This window comes from Cherax quadricarinatus, chromosome 24 (assembly GCF_038502225.1).
Source record: "Cherax quadricarinatus isolate ZL_2023a chromosome 24, ASM3850222v1, whole genome shotgun sequence".
In the NCBI taxonomy this organism is placed as follows: Eukaryota; Metazoa; Arthropoda; class Malacostraca; order Decapoda; family Parastacidae; genus Cherax; species Cherax quadricarinatus.
In genome coordinates, this window is record NC_091315.1 from 16,859,428 (window position 1) to 16,882,744 (window position 23,317).

At 39.9% G+C, this 23,317-nt stretch overlaps 1 protein-coding gene across 1 annotated transcript in view; it reads left to right on the top strand.

Annotated features, from left to right (window-relative positions):
• The window catches only part of LOC138853179 (prolactin-releasing peptide receptor-like), a 134,201-nt gene extending 111,396 nt beyond the window's left edge, over positions 1-22,805 (top strand). Inside the window, exons 2-4 of the mRNA XM_070088480.1 lie at positions 16,250-17,310; positions 20,709-21,055; positions 22,691-22,805. Of these exons, the coding sequence (XP_069944581.1) occupies positions 17,143-17,310; positions 20,709-21,055; positions 22,691-22,805 (630 nt within the window). The 5' untranslated portion in view covers positions 16,250-17,142. The remainder of the gene's footprint in view (positions 1-16,249; positions 17,311-20,708; positions 21,056-22,690) is intronic.
• The last annotated feature ends 512 nt before the right edge of the window (positions 22,806-23,317 follow it).

Genomic DNA, 23,317 nt, shown 5'->3' on the forward strand with positions numbered 1-23,317 from the left:
AGGAGAACTGGTCTAGGTTTAAGAATTCAGTAGAATACATTAGTAATAGTGTTCAGCAGAGGTTTGAAATTATGAGAATGAGTTACTAATTCTTTTTGAGAATTAGAAACAGTTCAGAAAGTGATTAGGAAAGTGTGGGGAGCAAATGACTTTGTCAAGAGTGACAACGGTGAACTATCAGATGTAAAGATAAAAGGAGATTAAGAAAATATTTCAAGGTGTTCACTCTAGATAATGAAAAGGAGGTAGAGATTTCCTGCACGAGAGCAACGGGAGGGAAGAGAACATGACGGAAGACACAGAGGTTGCTGCAGTGTTTGGAATCTTTTTATGATTTCTTTTAATAAAGATAAGTGCATTGTTACCCCTTCTGTATCCCGTCTCCTCTCTATATTCACGTTTTTTATGTAATTTGAAAACTAAAGCTGGATTATATATTGAAGTAGCGGTTAACAGGTGCATTACAAAATGTTGATTTTAACAAAGGGGAACTGACAACAAACTTTTGGCTGTCAAGAGGAAACTAGACAGGTTTCTTAAATCACTTCCTGGACAGAGGGGCAATGGTTTCTACGTTACTGTGCATGCGGCCAGGAGTAACAGCCTGGTTACTCAGGCCTTGATTCACCAGGAGACCTGGTCTGGGACTTAGCCGCGTGAGGTATTGACCCTCTAAACCATCCTTCAAGTATCCTTCAGGTGTCTAATTTACTTAGTGTAATGATAGAGGAGAAAATGACTAACTCTAAATCAGTACTTTCTTAAAAACAGACCTAAAAACCCGCCCACACAAGTTCCTGGCTTCATTAGGTCCGCAAATAACCGAAGATTGACGTACTACACAGAGCACATCACGACTGGCTACTGCTAACTTGGTCTTTCGATAACAACTCCAAGATCCCATGCTTCTTTAATTTCATGTAACAAGTTTTCCAATAGTTTATGTTCGTCTTTAGCACAGTGATGTAAAATCTTGATTACGTTACATTGCTAAACATTATAACTCAGTTTTTCACATCAACAACTTCACCACAGTGTTTGGATTCCTTTGAATACTTTCACAGACCGTCACGGTTGTGCCGTGTTCAAATAATTTATTTTAATTCATTAATAGCTACACGCAAACGTTCCACTTCCACAGAACGAGCAGCAGAATTCCAACTAATAAACTATCAGATGTAGATTCACTCAGGTCTCCCTTGACATTCAAATCACTGTTCTTCACTTGTACCCCGTCCAACTTCTCCCACACAATACGTAGCATAATTTGCAAAAGGAAATGTTTTTGATGGAATATTTTTGCAAAGAAAAGTGCACATTTCCTTCTCCAGGTTCATCTGTTAATAATGCTGGCTAATCAAGAGGAGGAGGAGAAGGATATGCTGCCTAGAATTGCCTGAATAGTGAGGTGTTTGTACAGGGAGCTGACTATCAGCTAGCCACTGATTGGATTTGGAGGACGAGGCCTGGCCAGCTGGGCAGGTGTTGGAGTATCTGTGTACTCTCTGATTCATGTTTACATGGCAACTAAGCCTTAGCTACTCGTCCCTTCTCTTGCTTGCTTCTGCAACTATACCTTATAATATTTCGATTCTTTCTTCTAAATTCTAAGCTGATTTCTCACATGCTGTTTTCAACATATTTTGGTTTTATTGCATTGTCATCTACTAATAAAAAAAAACAATGTCAGTAAATTAAACCTTACGTAGGTGGTTATATTGATATAAGCGCAAATATAAAATGAGGATCCACTAAGCTCACTCTATCAGTCAGATTATTATTATTATAATCAAAACTAAGCCCTAAATCATACAGTCAGAGAATCACTACAATGTATAACCCTTGCTAACAGTCACAACGATATGCTGTAACTGTGGCAGCCACAGTGATATAATGTGAATGTGACAGTCACAGTGATATTCTGTGACTGTGATAGCCACAGTGATATGCTGTGATTGTGACGGCCACAGTGATATGCTGTGGCTGTGACAGCTGCATTGATATGCTGACTTGAATTAGGAGGGACTGAATATTTACTCACAAAACAGTCTATGTAACTGTCTTGCACCACATCATGTTGGAGCTCATTATAGTCTTCTACCACACTGAAAATAAACACAGGTTCTCCTACCATTCCAGTAAATCATGTCTCGTTTATCTTCCATCTACGTCACCTCGTTGCTTTCCTTATCTCTAGGAGTCTCTCCCGACCCGACCGAGGATGTCCCTCGGTGTATCTCTTGCATCGGAATTGCATCTTCTCCAGTTCTTTGCTTATCCTAAAAAATAAATTTATCCCAAACTAGTAATTTTTTTTAATCATTCCTTTTTATTTTGTTAATTCCTTCCTGCCCCCTCAAGGGAGATTCATTGATGCTGGTGAGGGGTTCTTGATCTAGGGAACTGGATCTGTGCTCCAATTTTCTGAATTGAGCCTGAGTGCATTCCATGCCCCTCACAGGCGCTGTATAATCCATACGGGGTTAGAGCTCATAATAATAATAATAATAATAATAATAATAATAATAATAATAATAATAATAATAATAATAATAATAATAATAATAATAAATCCCTGTGGTAATCCTGAATTAATTCCTTCCTGTGTTAAAATTTTCCTGAGTTAATCCAGCATTAATTTCTTCCTGTGTTCAACACTTCCTATGTTAATTTAGTGTTTATGTATTTATGAGTTAATATTACCAAGAGTGCCTGAGTTGTGAGGTCACACACCTGGAAGGAGGAAAACCCAATAACCTGGTTTCCACACATAACTTAAGGCAGGGGTCGGCAACCTTGTTTTGCCCAAGGACCAGGATCCCTGGCCAGTGTCCATGGCCAGGGTCCATGGCCAGGGTCCATGTCTGTGAGCGGATGATGGGCACACTTATCGTTATAGCTAATACAGGCAATGATAATACATACTATACTCTGACATATATTTAAATATTTAATGAAGCAATATTGTGTCTACTGAACATAACAGTTATTTTGAGACACTGGTATTGAACCCATCCTCACCTGTCTCTATCTAACAGCAAACAAAACACTCGGTGTTTTGTCTGTCGCTCGACAGTCTCTCAGTATTAGGTGAGAGGCTGGAAGAGACCAGATGTAAGATGTCGTCTAAATGGGTATCAGTCAGAAGGTTTCTTAATTCACTTCTCGTGAGTTTCAATGTTGAGAGGAGTTGCTCGCACATGTGAGTACTTCCCAACATTGACGTTATACAGAAAACTGGAGCTATGGAACATCTAAACTAATAAAAGTAACAAATAATTACTTTTAAAAATATATTTAAAATATTAAAATATATTAAAAATATGTAAGTATTTTTTTTATTTCTTTTGTTTGACCTGACCTGACCTGACCTGACTTGACCTGTACCTGCCGCCCTCACCTCCTAACGTTAATATGACCGGCCGCTTCACTCCCTGAGGTAATATTTTGACCTAATCTGAACATCCCATCCACAGAGTTGAAAAAAATTTCTGTCTCTCATTTTCCTAGTTCTCATTTCTCTTAAACTCTCTTCCTTCCAGTTCCTCTCTCGTCTCTCTCTCTCTCTCTCTCTCTCTCTCTCTCTCTCTCTCTCTCTCTCTCTCTCTCTCTCTCTCTCTCTCTCTCTCTCTCTCTCTCTCTCTTCCTTATCACAGTGTGGCAGCCTCTTCTCCGGTGTGAAACCTAAAAGGATGGATGTTTTTTTTTTTGAGGTCAGTAAAAGGCGCTTTATTCAAGGAATTGAAGCTGCCTTCCCCTAGGATCAAACATGATCACCTCCCATATCTCAAATCTCTGTATCATACAAGGATTTTCAGAGAAGCCAGAGGACAAAGTTTTGTAATGGGACAAATATGTCTAGAGGACACAAGGATTTCCAGGGTGAACAATGATTTCCAGGGTGAACAATGGTTTCCATGGAGAACAACGGTTTCCAGGGTGAACAATGGTTTCCATGGAGAACAACGGTTTCCAGGGTGAACAATGGTTTCCATGTAGAACAAAAGAGCCAAGAGAATTCCAAAGGGAGCAAGAGTTTTCAGGAAGGGAAGGTTAGCAAGGGGACAGGTCAAATCGAAGCTTTACCAACACAATTGTTGTTTTTTCCTTGGCATAAGCCTTCTCAATCACTGGTGGTGCCAAGCTGGGATACACGCAGGAAATGAACGAAACACTTCCAGGTACACTCAGTGTACACTGACGGAGAGCGAGTCATCGTGTAGTGACATTAAACATGAAGTTTGCAATGTCCTTTTTAACAACTGGATACATCAGCAGTGCTACCTTATTCTATATAATAGTTACACAGATAGTCACGCATCAATACTGATAAAAAACACGGAATTGGTATAGGAGTAATGGGCAGGTGGACAATCCAGTAGAGTAGGGATGCGAGTATTGTGGTAACAAGCCAACAGTTGTTGAAGGAGGCACGACTGATGTATACAGAGGCAGCAGCAGTGCCGTTCACTGCTTTAGAGAGCAGATGTGATAGACTAGTTGGTCTGTTCAACTGTAACGCTGCCACTCTCGATAAATCCTGAATTAGGATGTGAGGAAAGAGAGGCTATTCCTCATGAATACGTATTAGATGCAGCAGAGGATGAGCATATCCGGAGGGCAGATAATCAAGTCAGAGCTGCTTCTCCACTGGGTAGTATGTTAAACAGTCACCCAGTCACAGCTGACAGCACCAGCACGTCTGGGAGATCAGACAGCCCTAGAGGGTGGACAGGAACAGCTCTGAGGGAGAAGTGAAAGTTGAAGGGGTCTCCTGGCTACAGAGGAAAATGTCGAAAAAGAGAAAGTAAGCCTAAATGGACAAGAATCAGATTGAACACGCCTATCTCAGACGTACAGATGGCGCTGGCAAGCGAGATGTACCGAAGAAAATCAAAATAAAGCCCACCAGAAAATTTTTCCATTACAAAGTGAAATCTTTATTACAACGTTCCGTCCAGGACTGAAATTTATCGAGTATTTGATCAATCAAGTAGGTGGTAAAAAAGGCTTCTCTGTAGACAGTGTCTGGAGCATCCTTCAGCGCTGCTGGGAGTAACTCCGCATCTACACGCTGAAGCATCCAGCTGTAGAATACCAACATCAATGGTTTAATGTACACAGTCTGTAGCTCCTCTTTCCCTTAATCAACGTCAATATATCACTTTGGCAAAGAACATTTTCGATATACGCTTGAAATGCGCATATCGAAAAATGTGTTTAAAATCCTAGGTGAGAGATGGAGGAGCGATTTAGGAGGAGGACTGGTTGTAGAAGATCAGGAAGACGTCTTGGACAATAGTTTCCCCAAATGCGATGAGAATTTATAACGGTGCTGCACCGTATTATCTTGTCTTGCCAAACTAACCCCAGTAGGTTTCAGTAGGTTTTTATTTTACATTATATCTACACTATTTCGTGATTTAAACCTCGGTAATAGATACCGACAGAGTGGTTTAGAAAGACACCTAAGCAAACACTAGAATATATTTATAAGGAAAACGTTTCGGTCCTGGGACCATGATCAAGGTCCAAGGTCCGAAACGTTTTTCTAATAAATATGTCCTGACGTTAGCTCATGTGTCTTTCTAAACCACTGTTTCATGTCTCCACATGGCGTATTGGCGAAAAATTGAAGAATAAGACGTTTTTGAATTTTATTTTCATTGGGACAACGTTTCGCCCTGTTACAGATTTATCAAGTCATTATTTTTTTGTACTTTCTTCACCTAGCCTTCAGTGTGATAAATTACGGGATGTGTCCCTCCGTCAGTTCCTCTTCGAGAAGCACAGTCTGACAGGCAGAACGTTAGGAATAGACTTGCCACTTAAACTGGAAGCCGGATAACGAATCTCTCGTTTAAGAGTCAGCTGGAAAAGCACTTTTGTATTTTTTTCAGCATACCGATCGTATCCCACCGAAGCGAAAACTCTAAAGGGAATCCTGACTTTAGTTCACGATCTCCATCAGGACGGATAGATATGTGGAGAATAGGATGTGTGGTAGATGTGTGGTAGATGTTGAGGTTGTGATTGTAGAAGTCTGAACAAGAGATATTAAACTCTACTTCCGCCTTTCATAAAGAACAAAAGGCACAGTACCGTGACTGGAACAATACGTATATAGCCCGCACGTAGTATTTACTGAGCTGCCTTTTTGCTCGTTCCTACTTTGATTATAGTGCTACAGCCAGGTGTGCAGGCCACTAGACTACGCTTGTGTTCATAATAAGAGAGAAGCTTACGACGACGTTTCGGTCTGACTTGGACCGTAAGTTTCTCTCCTATGTACGAGTTATTTTTGTATTGTGTAAGACAGGTATACAATATCGATAAGATGAAAGTTAAGACACTTGTGCAACATCTGGTTATCTTTATTGTAGACGTTTCGCCATCCAATGGCTTTATCAATACAGATTCTTGGACATAATTAGAAAACAGAAGAACTATATACAAAAGATGAGGTAATCAGTCCCTCAGCCTTGGAGGTGGTGTTTACAACACCATGGGTGTAGAGATTCTGAAGCACAGACCTACATGACCTTCTTCACGGCTTCTACAACTAACCCATCAATTTGGGTAGGACCTACTTCCACTGGGGAATCCCGCCTACCAGTGACTATGCCCTCGTCTGCTACACGTCCCTATTCACTGACGCCTATATAAGCGCCAGTCTCCTTATCTGTGCTTCAGAATCTCTACAACCACGGTGCTGTAAACACCAACTCCAAGGCTGAGGGACTGATTACCTCATCTTTTGTATATAGCTCTTCTGTTTTCTGATTATGTCCAAGAATCTGTATTGATAAAGCCACTGGATGGCGAAACGTCTACAGTAAAGATAACCAGATGTTGCACAAGTGTCTTAACTTTGATTTTTGTATTGTTCCACCTTTCATATTATGTATCCATTCAGTTTTTTGTATTATGGAATCGTTTCACCATTTTTTTAACTGGAAATTAGGCCCGATGGCTGGAAGGTGCTGAGAGAGTCTTCTGCTATACTGTCATAACCTCAGCTGTCCAGGTACTCGAGTGTTTAGAAGAAGCTGCACCGCAGCGAATCCTCAGCTTATATCTTCGATATGAATCGTGGGGCTTCCTGCTGACTGCCTCTCTAATGCACTCCCATGCTCTCTCTCTCTCTCTCTCTCTCACACACACACACACACACACACACACACACACACACACACATAGCAGAGGTATGATAAAGCTCACGGTTCAGAGGGAGTGACCTAGTAGCGATCAGTGAAGAGGCGGGGCCAGGAGCACGGACTCGACCCCCGCAACCTCAACTAGGTGAGAACTAGGTGAGTACACACACAAGAAAAGAGGCGCCAAACTACAGACCTGTGCCACTGACGTGTATAGTATGCAAAGTCATGAAGAAGATTATCAGGAGAGTGTTGGAGTACCTGTAACGGAACAAAAGTATTAATGACAACCAGCACGATTTCATGGAAGGCAAATCCTGTGTCACAAACCTTCTGGAGTTTTATGATAAAGTAACAGTAGTAAGATCCGAGAGAGAGAGGGGTGGGTTGATTGCATCTTCTTGGACTGCAAGAAGGCTTTCGACACAGTTCCTCACAAGAGATTAGTGCAGAAACTAGAGGATTAGGCGCGTATAACGGGAAGGGCACTTCAATGGATTAGAGAATACCTGACAGGGAGGCAACTACGAGTCATGGTACGTGATGAGGTATCACAGTGGGCACCTGTGACCAGCGGGGTCCCACAGGGGTCGGTCCTAGGATCAGTGCTATTTTTGGTATATGTGAATGACATGATGGAAGGGATAGACTCAGAGGTGTCCCTGTTCGCAGATGATGTGAAGTTAATGAGGAGAATTAAATAAAATGAGGATCAGGCAGACCATCAAAGAGACCTGGACAGGTTGGACACGTGGTCCAGCAACTGGCTTCTTGAATTCAACCCTGCCAAATTCAAAGTCATGAAGATCGGAGAAGGGCAAAGAAGACCGCAGAAGGAGTATAGGCTAGGTGGCCAAAGACTGCAAACCTCGCTCAAGGAGAAAGATCTTGGTGTGATTATAACACCGAACATGTCTCCGGAAGCACACATCAACCAGATAACTGTTGCAGCATATGGGCGCCTGGCAAACCTGAGATTAGCATTCCGATACCTAAGTAAGGAATCGTTCAAGACACTGTACACTGTGTACGTCAGGCCCATACTGGAGTATGCAACACCAGTCTGGAACCCGCACCGGGTCAAGCACGTTAAGAAATTAGAGAAAGTGCAAAGGTTTGCGACAAGGTTAGTTCCAGAGCTAAGGGGAATCTCCTATGAAGAAAGGTTGAACGAAATCGGCCTGACGACACTGGAGGACAGGAGGGATAGGGGAGATATGATAACTACATACAAAATACTGCGTGGAATAGACAAGGTGGACAGAGAAAAGATGTTCCAGAGATGGGACACAGAAACAAGGGGTCACTCTTGGAAGTTGAAGACTCAGATGAGTCACAGGGATGTTAGGAAGCAGTTCTTTAGTCATAGAGTGGTCAGGAAGTGGAACAATCTGGCGAGCGATGTAGTGGAGGCAGGAACCATACATAGCTTTAAGACGAGGTATGATAAAGCTCATGGAGCAGGGAGAGAGAGGACCTAGTAGCGTTCAGTGAAGAGGCGGGGCCAGGAGCTGAGTCTCGACCCCTGCAACTACAATTAGGTGAGTACAAACGGCCTCGTCATCTGTTGGAATCTGTCACAAAATTGCTGTTGCAATCTCTCTCCCTCTTATTCCTTTCGGCAATCTATTCCCTCAGTACCCTGACAAACGTCTACACTTAAGAACACCTAAATCACTTTGCACCAATTTGCTCTCCTCTCAGGAAAATGAAAAAAGCTAGAGTCAGAATTCCATGGATCGCGCGTCAAACGTTCTGTGTTAAATTCATGAACGAACACCTGAACAGAGAGAACAAAGCCAGGGTTGTTAGTTTTTGTGTATGGTTCTTCACTATGTGGCCCTACACACACACCCACACATACAGGGAAGGGAAGGAATGACGGATAGGGGGGATATGATAACGACGTATAAAATACTGAGAAGAATAGGCAAGATGGACAGGACTCGAATATTTCACAAATGGGAAGAAGGGACCACAACTGGAGGTTGAAACACCGGATGAGTCACAGGGATGTTAGGAAGTACTTCTTTAGCCTTAGAGTTGTTAGGAAGTATAAAAATCCGGAGAGTGAAGTCGTGGACGAAAGTTCCTTACATAGCTTTAAGAAGAGGTATGATAAGGCTCTAGGAGAGGGGAGAGAGTAACCTAGCATCGACCAGCGAAGAGGTGGGGCCAGGAGCTATGAATCGACCCCCTGCAACCACTTATAGGTGAGTACATATGCAAGGGTAAGAAAATTTAGGAATGGGAAAGAAATCAAGTATATTCGAAGGACAGTAGCTCGAAACCTTACTTAAGGTAAAGCTAGGGGTGAGCATACCACCGAGGATATCAACAGTGAACGCTTGTTTGGCGTATTTAAGACTACTGTAGCTCTCAGGAATCGCAACAAAAAATCCTTCACGACCCACTGAAATACATGTCAGGTCCAACTTTGAGTATGTAGCACCACTTTAGAGCTCATACCTGATTAGATATATGGAAAACCTGGAGAAAGTGAAGAGATTTCGCAACGGAGTTAGTCTAGGAGGTAAAGGGAACGACCTATGAGGAAAGGCTAAAAGAGTTACAGATGAAAACATTAGAGGAGGATAGAGGAACCATGGATATAATAACGACATACAAAATATTCTAAGGGCTTGATAGGAAATAGAGGGAGGAAGTTTTTCAGAGGGTATAATAGGTACCAGAAGGTAGAGCTCGAAGCTAAGAGATGTCAGAAAGTATGTCTTCAGCCTGAGAGGGGGGTCAGACTTGGGATGATGACACAGATTTCTTACACAGCTTTTGGAACATTTACGAAAGAGCTCTCAGGCAGGGAGGGAATGAACCCGGTAATGGTACATTAAGAAGCAAGGCCAGGAGCTGAGACTCGATCCCAGCAACCACAAATAAGTATGAATATATACATGCCAATCAATGCACTGCAGTTTCCGCAGATACCTTCCCCCTATTTAAGTTCCTCCTGGAAGCCAGTTTCACGTAGTTATTATTATTATTATTATAATCAAGGGGGAAGCGCTAAACCCGGAGGATTATACAGCGCCTGGGGGGGGATGTGGAAGGCATTCAGGCTTAATTCGGGGAACTGGAGCACCGATCCAATTCCCTAAATCAAGAGCCCCTCACCAACATCAAGGAACCTTCCTTGAGGGGTTCACGTAGTTACCTTAATTAATTGCCGCAGCCAACACCGCTATTTATAGCGCTGTGTGCGGCTGAGTTGTACTGAAAGATGTTTTAGGTATGTAGTGTCATACAGGATGTATGTAGTAGTATACAGGATGTATGTAGTAGTATACTAGATGTATGTAGTAGTTTACAGGATGTATGTAGTAGTATACAGGATGTATGTAGTAGTATACTAGATGTATGTAGTAGTTTACAGGATGTATGTAGTAGTATACAGGATGTATGTAGTAGTATACTAGATGTATGTAGTAGTTTACAGGATGTATGTAGTAGTATACAGGATGAATGTGGTAGTATACAGGATAAATGTTGTAGTATACAGGATGAATGTAGTAGTATAAAGGATGTATGTAGTAGTATACAGGATGTATGTAGTAGTATAAAGGATGTATGTAGTAATATACTAGATTCATGTAGTAGTATACAGGATGAATGTTGTAGTATACAGGATGAATGTGGTATTTTACAGGATGTATGTAGCAGTTTACAGGATGTATGTAGTAGTTTACAGGATATATGTAGTAGTTTACAGGATATATGTAGTAGTTTACAGGATATATGTAGTAGTTTACAGGATATATGTAGTAGTTTACAGGATATATGTAGTAGTTTACAGGATATATGTAGTAGTTTACAGGATATATGTAGTAGTTTACAGGATGTATGTAGTAGTTTACAGGATATATGTAGTAGTTTACAGGATGTATGTAGTAGTTTACAGGATATATGTAGTAGTTTACAGGATATATGTAGTAGTTTACAGGATATATGTAGTAGTTTACAGGATATATGTAGTAGTTTACAGGATATATGTAGTAGTTTACAGGATATATGTAGTAGTTTACAGGATGTATGTAGTAGTTTACAGGATATATGTAGTATTTTACAGGATGTATGTAGTAGTTTACAGGATGTATGTAGTAGTTTACAGGATATATGTAGTAGTTTACAGGATGTATGTAGTAGTTTACAGGATATATGTAGTAGTTTACAGGATATATGTAGTAGTTTACAGGATATATGTAGTAGTTTACAGGATGTATGTAGCAGTTTACAGGATGTATGTAGTAGTTTACAGGATGTATGTAGCAGTTTACAGGATATATGTAGTAGTTTACAGGATATATGTAGTAGTTTACAGGATGTATGTAGTAGTTTACAGGATGTATGTAGTAGTTTACAGGACGTATGTAGTAGTTTACAGGATGTATGTAGTAGTTTACAGGATATATGTAGTAGTTTACAGGATATATGTAGTAGTTTACAGGATATATGTAGTAGTTTACAGGATGTATGTAGTAGTTTACAGGATGTATGTAGTAGTTTACAGGATATATGTAGTAGTTTACAGGATATATGTAGTAGTTTACAGGATATATGTAGTAGTTTACAGGACGTATGTAGTAGTTTACAGGATGTATGTAGTAGTTTACAGGATATATGTAGTAGTTTACAGGATATATGTAGTAGTTTACAGGATATATGTAGTAGTTTACAGGATGTATGTAGTAGTTTACAGGATATATGTAGTAGTTTACAGGATGTATGTAGCAGTTTACAGGATATATGTAGTAGTTTACAGGATGTATGTAGTAGTTTACAGGATGTATGTAGTAGTTTACAGGATGTATGTAGTAGTTTACAGGATGTATGTAGTAGTTTACAGGATGTATGTAGTAGTTTACAGGATATATGTAGTAGTTTACAGGATGTATGTAGTAGTTTACAGGATATATGTAGTAGTTTACAGGATATATGTAGTAGTTTACAGGATATATGTAGTAGTTTACAGGACGTATGTAGTAGTTTACAGGATATATGTAGTAGTTTACAGGACGTATGTAGTAGTTTACAGGATATATGTAGTAGTTTACAGGACGTATGTAGTAGTTTACAGGATATATGTAGTAGTTTACAGGATATATGTAGTAGTTTACAGGACGTATGTAGTAGTTTACAGGATATATGTAGTAGTTTACAGGATATATGTAGTAGTTTACAGGATATATGTAGTAGTTTACAGGAGGTATGTAGTAGTTTACAGGATATATGTAGTAGTTTACAGGATGTATGTAGCAGTTTACAGGATATATGTAGTAGTTTACAGGATGTATGTAGCAGTTTACAGGATATATGTAGTAGTTTACAGGATGTATGTAGCAGTTTACAGGATGTATGTAGTAGTTTGCAGGATGTATGTAGTAGTTTACAGGATATATGTAGTAGTTTACAGGATGTATGTAGCAGTTTACAGGATATATGTAGTAGTTTACAGGATATATGTAGTAGTTTACAGGATATATGTAGTAGTTTACAGGATGTATGTAGCAGTTTACAGGATATATGTAGTAGTTTACAGGATGTATGTAGTAGTTTGCAGGATGTATGTAGTAGTTTACAGGATGTATGTAGCAGTTTACAGGATGTATGTAGTAGTTTGCAGGATGTATGTAGTAGTTTACAGGATGTATGTAGCAGTTTACAGGATGTATGTAGTAGTTTGCAGGATGTATGTAGTAGTTTACAGGATGTATACACTGGATTTATTTTATTTGTTTCAAGCATTTAACTTAGCAAAAAATTGTGATTATTGAAGTTGCAGCAACAACAACAACAATAGTAGTAGTAGTAGTAGTTGTTGTTGTTGTTGTAGTGATAATAGTGGTAGTGATAAAAGTAATACTAGGACAAGTAGCAGTAGCAGTTGTAATAGTAAAAATGATACTGGTACTACTACTACTACAAGTAGTAGCAGTTGCTGTTATTACTAGTAGTAGTAGTTGCTGTTATTACTAGTAGTAGTAGTTGCTGTTATTACTAGTAGTAGTAGTTGCTGTTATTACTAGTAGTAGTAGTTGCTGTTATTACTAGTAGTAGTAGCTGTTGTTATTACTAGTAGTAGTAGTTGCTGTTATTACTAGTAGTAGTAGTAGTAGTTGCTGTTATTACTAGTAGTAGTATTAGTAGTTGCTGTTATTACTAGTAGTAGTAGTTGCTGTTATTACTAGTAGTAGTAGTTGCTGTTATTACTAGTAGTAGTAGTTGCTGTTATTACTAGTAGTAGTAGTTGTTGTTATTACTAGTAGTAGTAGTTGCTGTTATTACTAGTAGTAGTAGTTGCTGTTATTAACACTAGTAGTAGCAGTTGCTTTTACTACTACAACTATTAGTAGTAGTATTAGTTGCTGTTACTACTACTACTTCTAGTAGTAGTAGTTGTAGTAGTAGTAGTTGCTGTTATTGCTACTAGTAGTAGTGATAGTTGCTGTTACTACTTCCACTACTACTTGTAGTAGTAGTAGTATTTGATGTTACTACTAGTAGTAGTACTTGCTGTTATTACTAATAGTAGCAGTAGTAACAACAATAGAGGTAACATTAAGTCGGATTTTATTTTTGATTTACAAAACAGTCGATGGAATATTTCTATTTGATAATAAAAATAATTTTTTTTTAATACTGCAATATTTTTTTTTAATTGCTTCCCAAATTAACATTTTCCTCCTCCTGACTATATTACTTTCTTATCTGGAAAATGTTTGTCTCAGCATTATAATTTCTTAAGGAATTTGCACCGTCTTTTGTGTTTACACTTTATTAATGGAACTTATATTTGAATGTTTATTGATAATAATATTTATAAATGAAATCTGGCTTTGTTTTGCTATTATATAAACTATCTTTATAAACTATTGATCTTACGTCTTCGACAGGTGTTCAGATTCTTTATAAATTATTGATCTTACGTCTTCGACAGGTGTTCAGATTCTTTATAAATTATTGATCTTACGTCTTCGACAGGTGTTCAGATTCTTTATAAATTATTGATCTTACGTCTTCGACAGGTGTTCAGATTCTTTATAAATTATTGATCTTACGTCTTCGACAGGTGTTCAGATTCTTTATAAATTATTGATCTTACGTCTTCGACAGGTGTTCAGATTCTTTATAAATTATTGATCTTACGTCTCCGACAGGTGTTCAGATTCTTTATAAATTATTGATCTTACGTCTTCGACAGGTGTTCAGATTCTTTATAAATTATTGATCTTACGTCTTCGACAGGTGTTCAGATTCTTTATAAATTATTGATCTTACGTCTTCGACAGGTGTTCAGATTCTTTATAAATTATTGATCTTACGTCTTCGACAGGTGTTCAGATTCTTTATAAATTATTGATCTTACGTCTTCGACAGGTGTTCAGATTCTTTATAAATTATTGATCTTACGTCTTCGACAGGTGTTCAGATTCTTTATAAATTATTGATCTTACGTCTTCGACAGGTGTTCAGATTCTTTATAAATTATTGATCTTACGTCTTCGACAGGTGTTCAGATTCTTTATAAATTATTGATCTTACGTCTTCGACAGGTGTTCAGATTCTTTATAAACTATTCATCTTACGTCTTCGACAGGTGTTCAGATTCAAAATGCTGAATTTTATTTTCAATTCACATCTTGATATTGGACTCTCAGTCTTAATATGCCGTGAAACACGGGTAAAAATGTCTGGCTCACTCATAATATTAAATCTGCCATTCGATTTTGATATTAAATTTCCGTGGGCATCTTCCAACACGACAACGTAAATGTTTAATCACATTTCATTGGAAGTAACAAGTATGGAAGGAGTGGAGTGGAGGGAGGGAGTGAAGAGAGCCTTCTGGCTTATTAGACTGTCCTTCTGTACTGAGTATATAATGTCAGAGTGACGGTGAGAGCAGCAGCAGCAGCAGCAGCAGCAGCAGCAGCAGCAGCAGCAGCAGCAGCAGCAGCAGCAGCAGCAGCAGCAGCAGCAGCAGCAGCTTGTATAACTGCTGTGAACAGCCTTTATACGGCGAGGTTCCTTGTTATTTCCTGTTTTCCATGTAAATACACTAATCGGCTAATATTGTTTCTCTCTCTCTCTCTCTCTCTCTCTCTCTCTCTCTCTCTCTCTCTCTCTCTCTCTCTTTCTCTCTGTTCGGTTTTCCATGAAGTTAAACTGAAGTTTCATACTTCTACAATGTAACTTCGTTGACACAGTGAAGAATCTAGCAGACAAGTCTGTGGACAGATACACATGTATGTTAAACAAGCCTTTATTTGGACAACGTTTCTCTCTAAATGGAACTTATTTTTTTTAACTAGACAAACCTCTACTTAGAGCGAAACGTTGTGCCATTAAAGACTTGTTTTACATAATTGTGTCTGTCCACAGAGTCATCCAGTCAGACAGTTGAAGAATAAGTCACAAAACCTTGGCTGGAACAACTCACATATAACCCACAATACAGAGACTGGGAAAATTCACGTCTAAATCACAATACCTAGACCGGAACAATTCAAATATAAACCACAACCACAATACAGTGGTTGGAACAACTGACATCTAGATAACAATACCTTGGAACAATTCACATGTAATCCACATTGTCACGGCTGGAACAATTCACATCTAATTCACAGTACCCATGCTGAAACAACTCCCATTTGAACTACAATGCCGAGGTTGGATCAAGTTACATTATCCCAAATTACCAGGGCTGGAACAATTCACATGTAACCCACAATACTGTGCCGCTCCAGCTGGAGTAATTCACACTTAATAAGCCACAGTACCGTGGCTGGAATAATTCATATCTAACCTGGTCCATTAACAAGTCCCAGGAAACTCTTCATCATGGTCCACAATAGATCGAACCACCGGCCCAAGTTTCTTCGCGGAATTGTGGGTCAACTGCGTAACTAGTGATGGTTAATCTTGCAGTCAAGGCCCCGAACGTTGCTCTCTGTTTCATCTAGTTTTAGATTTTTTCCGCATGTTTCGTCCGCGGATTGAACGTTCTAACGTGATTACATTAAAATATTATTTTATATCAATAAAGCATCTGAATGTGTTTATTTATCTTTCAGGTGACAATGGAGGACGCGGAAGGCAGGAGACGTCCTTGACATCTTGTCTCATCGAGGCTGTTATCAGATCAATGCCAGTTTCCACAAGTATACTGAGACTGAAGGAGGTCGATAGGATTTCCTGCAGGACAAGTTCACCATTCAGCGTTCGAAGTTATTCAGAGGTTGAAAGAGTGGAAGCTGAAGATATTCAGTGAGATCAAGAGAATCACACGTTGCAAGAGATATCTGCAAGAAACCGGCAACATGATATTAATTAAATGAAGCCAGGAGGGTTATCCATGCATATCTGAAGATATCTGTCACAGCAATGTTACTGAGTATGAAAGATGATACTATGAATCAGTTTAGATTATCACTGTCTTGAGAACGCCATCAAAGGTCTCCAGAAGGCTGCCAGTTAGTGAAGGTAACCATAGGTCACCGAGAGGTCATAGGCTGCGACAAGAGGCTCATAACATCTAGAGAAAGCTAGTTGTGGCGTGAGGACCAATTGAAACAAGATGCCAAAATGGTCACACGTTCTCTTAAATGTAGGATGCCGTTAATGGTCAGAAGTTCATTTTAGGACTAACGGGTAACACACAAAATCCATCAGCCGTCACGAAAGAATAAGGGAAAAAGATCGTTATATATATATATATATATGTATACATATAGTGTAACATTTGTGTGAAGTGCTAAGCCCACTTGCTGTTTTCAGTGCAAGGAATGGTGGTCGGTCAATCCTCGGTGCACTAAGCGCGAGACACGCAATAGCTACACAAGAAAGTGTTTTCTAAGCCGTCGAAGACTACCAGCGATCCGGAAAATGTCTGAGCTCCTGAGACGTTCGTTACCCGATGCGTTAAAGCCTCGAAACCCTGAGAAAGAATCTAGTCATCAGAAGTCCCATGAGGGAGGCCAGGAGTCAGGATGGTCAACCAGCAAACAGCAGGGGTGGTAGAATGCCTCTCCTTGTGTCTCCAGACCACGCACCAATCTTTCTCGACCTACTGTTCACCCTGCTGACCTCCAACGTCTCTGCGGGGTCCTACTCGAAGGGCTTCGATCTTCTCAAGGTGAGAGAATCAAAACATCCAGCCAGGTTGTTGTTGACTTCTCTCACTGCTTGCTGCCTTTCCACTGGTCCAGCACTTATTGGTGTTCTTAATGAACTCGTGAACTCTGGTGTTGGTGCTCCTCGCCCACTCCTTGTTTTGCTTCGTTGCTCGTGTGCTCCTGTTTTTTGTGTGTCCATTGTGCACTGTTTTAGTGTGTTAGTTACCATTTTCAAAGGCACTTGTAGCGTGAGTGTGTGTGTGTGTTTGTGTGTGTGTGTGTGTGTGTGTGTGTGTGTGTGTGTGTGTGTGTGTATGTGTGTGTGTGTGTGTGTGTGTGTGTGTATGTGTGTATGTGCGTGTGTGCGTGTGCGTGTGATATATATATATATATATATATATATATATATATATATATATATATATATATATATATATATATATATTATTATATATATATACAGAGAGAGAGAGAGAGAGAGAGAGAGAGAGAGAGAGAGAGAGAGAGAGAGAGAGAGAGAGAGAGAGAGAGAGAGAGAGAGAGAGAGAGAGAGAGAGAGAGAGAGAACGGATATATCGGATCATTATTTAGTTGTAGCTACAGTTAGAGTAAGAAGTAGATGGGACAAAAGGAAAATGGCAACAACAAGTAAGAGAAAGGTGATGGTGTATAAACTAAGGGAGGAGGAAGTTAATGTGAGATAAAAGCAACTATTGGCAGAAAGGTTGGCTGGTGCAAGTATGAGTAGTGGGGGGAGGTTGAAGAGGGTTGGGATAGTTTTAAAAATGTAGTATTAGAATGTTGGGAAGAAGTTTGTGGCTATAGGAGGGTGGGTGCAGGAGGAAAGAGGAGTGATTGGTGGAATGATGAAATAAAGGGTGTGATAAAAGAGAAAAAGGTAGCTTATGAGAAGTTTTTATAAAGCAGAAGTGTTGCAAGAAGAACAGAGTATTTGGAAAGAGAGAGAGAGAGAGAGAGAGAGAGAGAGAGAGAGAGAGAGAGAGAGAGAGAGAGAGAGAGAGAGAGAGAGAGAGAGAGAGAGGATGGAACAAAATAGAATGACTTCGTGATTGTATAAATCTGCAGTGGAGGGAAGGTGTGGTAGAGGTCGGCCTAGGAAAGGTTGGAGGGAGGGGGGTAAAGGAGGTTTTGTGCGCATGTGGCTTGGACTTCCAGCAAGCATGCGTGAGCGTGTTTGACAGGAGCGAATGGAGACATATGGTTTTAAGACTTGACGTGCTGTTGGAGTGTGCGGAGGGTAATATTTATGAAGGGATTCAGGAAAACCGGCTGGCCGGACTTGAGTCCTGGAGATGGGAGGTACAGTTCCTGCACTCTGATGGAGTGGTGTTGATGTTGCAGATTTATAACTAAAGTGTAAGCACGCCTCAGGCAAGACAGTGATGGAGTGAATGATGGTGAAAGTTTTTCCTTTTTGGGCCACCCTGCCTTGGTAGAAAACGGCCGATGTGTTAATAAACTAATATATATATATATATATATATATATATATATATATATATATATATATATATATATATATATATATATATATATATATATATATATATATATATATATATATATATATATATATATATATATATATATAAATTCTTTCATCCAGACTTCCCAGGCGTCAAGGTCTTCACTCCAGCTCAAAACATCAAAGTTCTTATCAAACACCAAGACATTAATGCCCTATTCTACACGAGTGTTGAGCCGGACACTCGGTCTTGCCGAGGACGAAAAGATACCAAGAACTGATTAAAATTAACTCCTCACTTGTGACCAATGAGCTCTCAAGTGATGACGTCCCACTCAGTGTTTCGAGGAATCAAGAGGTCTTTAAGAGCGTAATATTGCACGCAGAGCCTCACCTAAAACACGTCATCATGATTATATTTTTGTAAGGATAAGTATCTTGCATACACATGCATGCAGGGCTCTAGGACATAATATCCTGTCTCGTTTTTTACGGTGGTATCCTGTTTAAGGACGCGCAAGGGCACACTTGTGCGCACGTTTCGCCCAGGGACGATTCCGCCTGATATTCTGGCAGGGTTAAATGTTTATATTTATACCTAGATGTATTTATATTGAAATTTATATTCATACCTTTCCATTCATACCTAACCAACATCCTAACCCGGCCGAAATGCCCACCCTCCTCAAAATACTTGGCCGAAACCTCCTGGGCCGAATCGGTAAAGGGCCAAACGTCCATGTCACCAGTAATTACATCCTTAATATAAACATTGGTAATATATAAAGACAAATTGGTATAGAAAGACACGTGAATAAAGACTAGGACATATTTATTAGAACACCTTTTGGTCCTGGGAACGAAAGGTGCTCACTTGTCTTCGTAAACGTATTACATCCTTGACAGTGGCGCCGCGGCCGTTCATCACACAGGCATGTATGAGCCTCATTAAGGCAGCAGCAGCAGCAGCAGCAGCAGCAGCAGCAGCAGCAGCAGCATTGTTCCAGGGTCATTCGCATGAGAAAACCTTCCTTAACTTCGCCAATTAGATGAAGATCATGTATAATTAATTGCTAATCACCCAACATGTTGCCGTAATCCGATTTAATCCTCTTGTAATTATACAAGTCACTGCAGCTGGCATTTTCCCAAAAAAAAAAAAAAAAAAAAATATTTGATTCCATTTTTGTCTCTCTTCTGATTGTCTCTCATTAGAATAAGGGTTTAGAACTTCTTTCAAAATATACGTCTCTGTTTACATCAACAAATAAATTATCCATGTAAAATAATAGGCGAGTGTATATGCAAGGTTTCTGCTTGTGTCCTCAAGATTGTAGGATATTATTCAAGTTTATGTCATGGGGAGAGCGCTTAAGCCGTATGGGGGGCATACAGCGCCTTGGGGAATGGGATGTCATCGGATTCGATCCAGTAGAGGATAGCTCCATTCTTTAGATCGAGAGTCCTTCACTGGTGTCAAGACGCTTCTCATTACACTAATTAGGCTAATAGTATTCAGGGCTGAGAAGTTGATGAATAAAGATAGGTAGGTTGTTGGACGTGAGTCTTATTTATCAAGAGAAGCCCACGAGGGGATTTGAATATCATTTGTGCCAGCATGAAAGGGAATCAAGATCAAGCTGGGTAAATGCTCTTAACAACTACTGAATCTGGAATGCATTAGGTTCGAACCTATGAACTCCGACAAGGGAGATGAGTGTGTGCACCCGGCGCCATAGCCGGTTGCATATACTTACCCGGCGCCACTGATGGGTGTATACACTTACTTGCGCCACAGTTGGGCGTATACACTCACCTGGCGCCACAGCTGGGCGCATACACTCACTTGGCACCACAGCCGGGTGCATATACTCACCCGGAGCCACAGTAAGACCCAAAATTAGGAACAAATACGATTTTCTTCTCCCACAGTCGCTGAAGCAGCAGGTACCAGCACTCAACACCGCCGGCGGGGAAGCCATGGACACGGCGAACGCTTCCTTGGATCCCTCGGCATCAGTCCTGAACGACTCCGCCAGGACCGCCCTAGGTCTTGCGGAGAATGGCGAGGCCGTGGACGAGTACTTGGAATACTCAGGTCGCAGCAAGGTCAACCTGACTTTACTGAAGTTGGACCTGGACCTGTCACCGGTGTTCCCGAGCCTAGAAGCAGTGTCTGCAGACGTACAGGTGTTCCTCATCTTTGTGTATTCCCTGGCTGCAGTGCTCAGCCTGGTCGGCAATGTCACCGTCATCCTCGTGCTGGCCTTCGGTAGGAGGTGAGTAATGGGAAAGACAACAGAAAGATCCCTTCCCCAGGTCTTTACCAGAAATCCACCCATTAGTAAAACTTATGGGATAGAGGAGACGTTAGATTAGGTAAGGTTTGTCAGGAAATAGGACAAGTGTTAGTCATATGATGACCCCCCGTACGAGCTTTTGGTCATCTGACCGAGGCCTTCAGATGGCTTACTGGTCCACCCCTTTAAAAATTATAGTCATGATTATAATCAATTTTAGGGGAGAGGAAATGACAGAGGAGAGAGAAAGGGACTGATAAGTCTAGGAGGAGGGAGACAGAGAGAGGGAGATTGGGATTTATGAAACAGAATGAGACTGCACGAACCCCTGGAGGCTCGATCCTCCGTAAGGGATTTGACCCTCTGACCTCCCAGACGAGACTGGAGACTGTGCTACCGACACAGCCATAACGATGGGTACAAACTGCAAGATAAATGACGAAAAAAAAAAACCCGCAGTTTTTTCTGCAGCCTCGATGCAAAAATTAATATGAACACACTCACACTCTTCCAGTTTATTCGTGTTTGACTAACTATTAACTCTATGATATTGTTACTGTGCCTATAAATAAAATAAAAACTATCAAATAAAGGATATAAATGTAGCATACAAATATAGTTACTGTATGCCAGTAAATACTATATCCAACAAGGGTCAGTTAACGTTATCATACACACAACAATACCACCATAGAGAGGTTTATCTCTCTCTCTGTATATATACATAGAATTTAATTCTTGTTGAAGTATTGTAAAGATTAAGGGCCATGACTGGTAGTGTACGGGTTAAATACAACCTTGAATGACCCTCGTGTGGTCGATAAGTTTTAGACCCCATTAACCAATCATAAGAAGAACAAGTAATAAAACTTGAAAAGGGAGCTTACAATCAGCCATATTAATGTCCTGACCAAACTTCATGCATGTGAAGAGGAAACGAAGTTGAAAAAACTCTTTAACAAACACGAAGTTTATGTTAGACCGGTCAATAGCAGAGCTGGTTCACTCGTGGAAGCCATTCAGCGAGACGAGTAGCGGAGGCTCGATCCCCCGTCCGATAATTGTGGTTCTCCTTCTGACTAGTAAGGCTGCTCCAGGGCAACCCACAACTCCATCTTAACATCAATGTGATCTTTAAATATGAAAATAATTTAAAATAGCGAGTTGTAGATTCAAACTACATCGCAGAAATTAGATTTCAGTTTGTTTGAATAGTTGTTAGCACGTCTAATGACGTCGGCTTAGTGACGCTCCTACCACCAGTCGCTCCTTTACACAGACACAGAGAAACTCTACCCCAGTACAGCCTTGTTCTAAAATGTTTAAATGCTTAAGTGAAGAATATTCCTTTCTGAATTTTTAACTCCCTTTATCCGCTGCATCTTCTGAGTGTCTGAAAGTATTGAGGTTGACTGGTAACCCTCGTATTGCTGATCATTTTAAAGAACACATTAATAAAAGGAACTCGCACAAAACACAATAGATAAACTGTTTATATAAACTGCTTATACTGTTATATTAGTATTAGACATCAGTAGCCACTGTAGAATAAAGCATTCATGAAGAAACAGTTATATATAACTCTAAAATTAGATCCCATTTTTGGTCTGGCAGGTCATCAGTGAGATGTTACCTTATCAACCTGGCTGTGTCAGACATCACAATGGCAACTTTCTGCATCCCTTTCTCCTATACCAGGTACAGTAATCGACTTGACTTTTCTAATTAGCCTTAAGAAACCTGCTCTCAGGCCAGGAAACGAGGGTGACAATCCCTGGAAACAAGGCAGAGGTACCAGTTTCTAGTGGTAGGTCCAAAATATTTCTTCCATGCCAACGTATAAACTATACCCAATTTTAATTACGAGTATTTTAGAAATGCAGCATTTAATGGCATTTTTTAAACAAGATTCCCATTCTGAGCATTTCATAATATATATGTAACAATACATTGATGGTATGGGTAATATACACGAATAACTCACATACAGTAACAGATAAAGAAAAAATTAGCAGGTGCCTGATGAGAGTTTTAGGCAGATTGAAAATATATGTTTTTTTTTTCTGTGTTCTGTGCTATTGATTGTGAGTTATTCATATGTATTATATATACATACACACACACACACACAATATATATATATATATATATATATATATATATATATATATATATATATATATATATATATATATATATATATATATATATATATATATAGGGAGGTATCACCTCTATAGC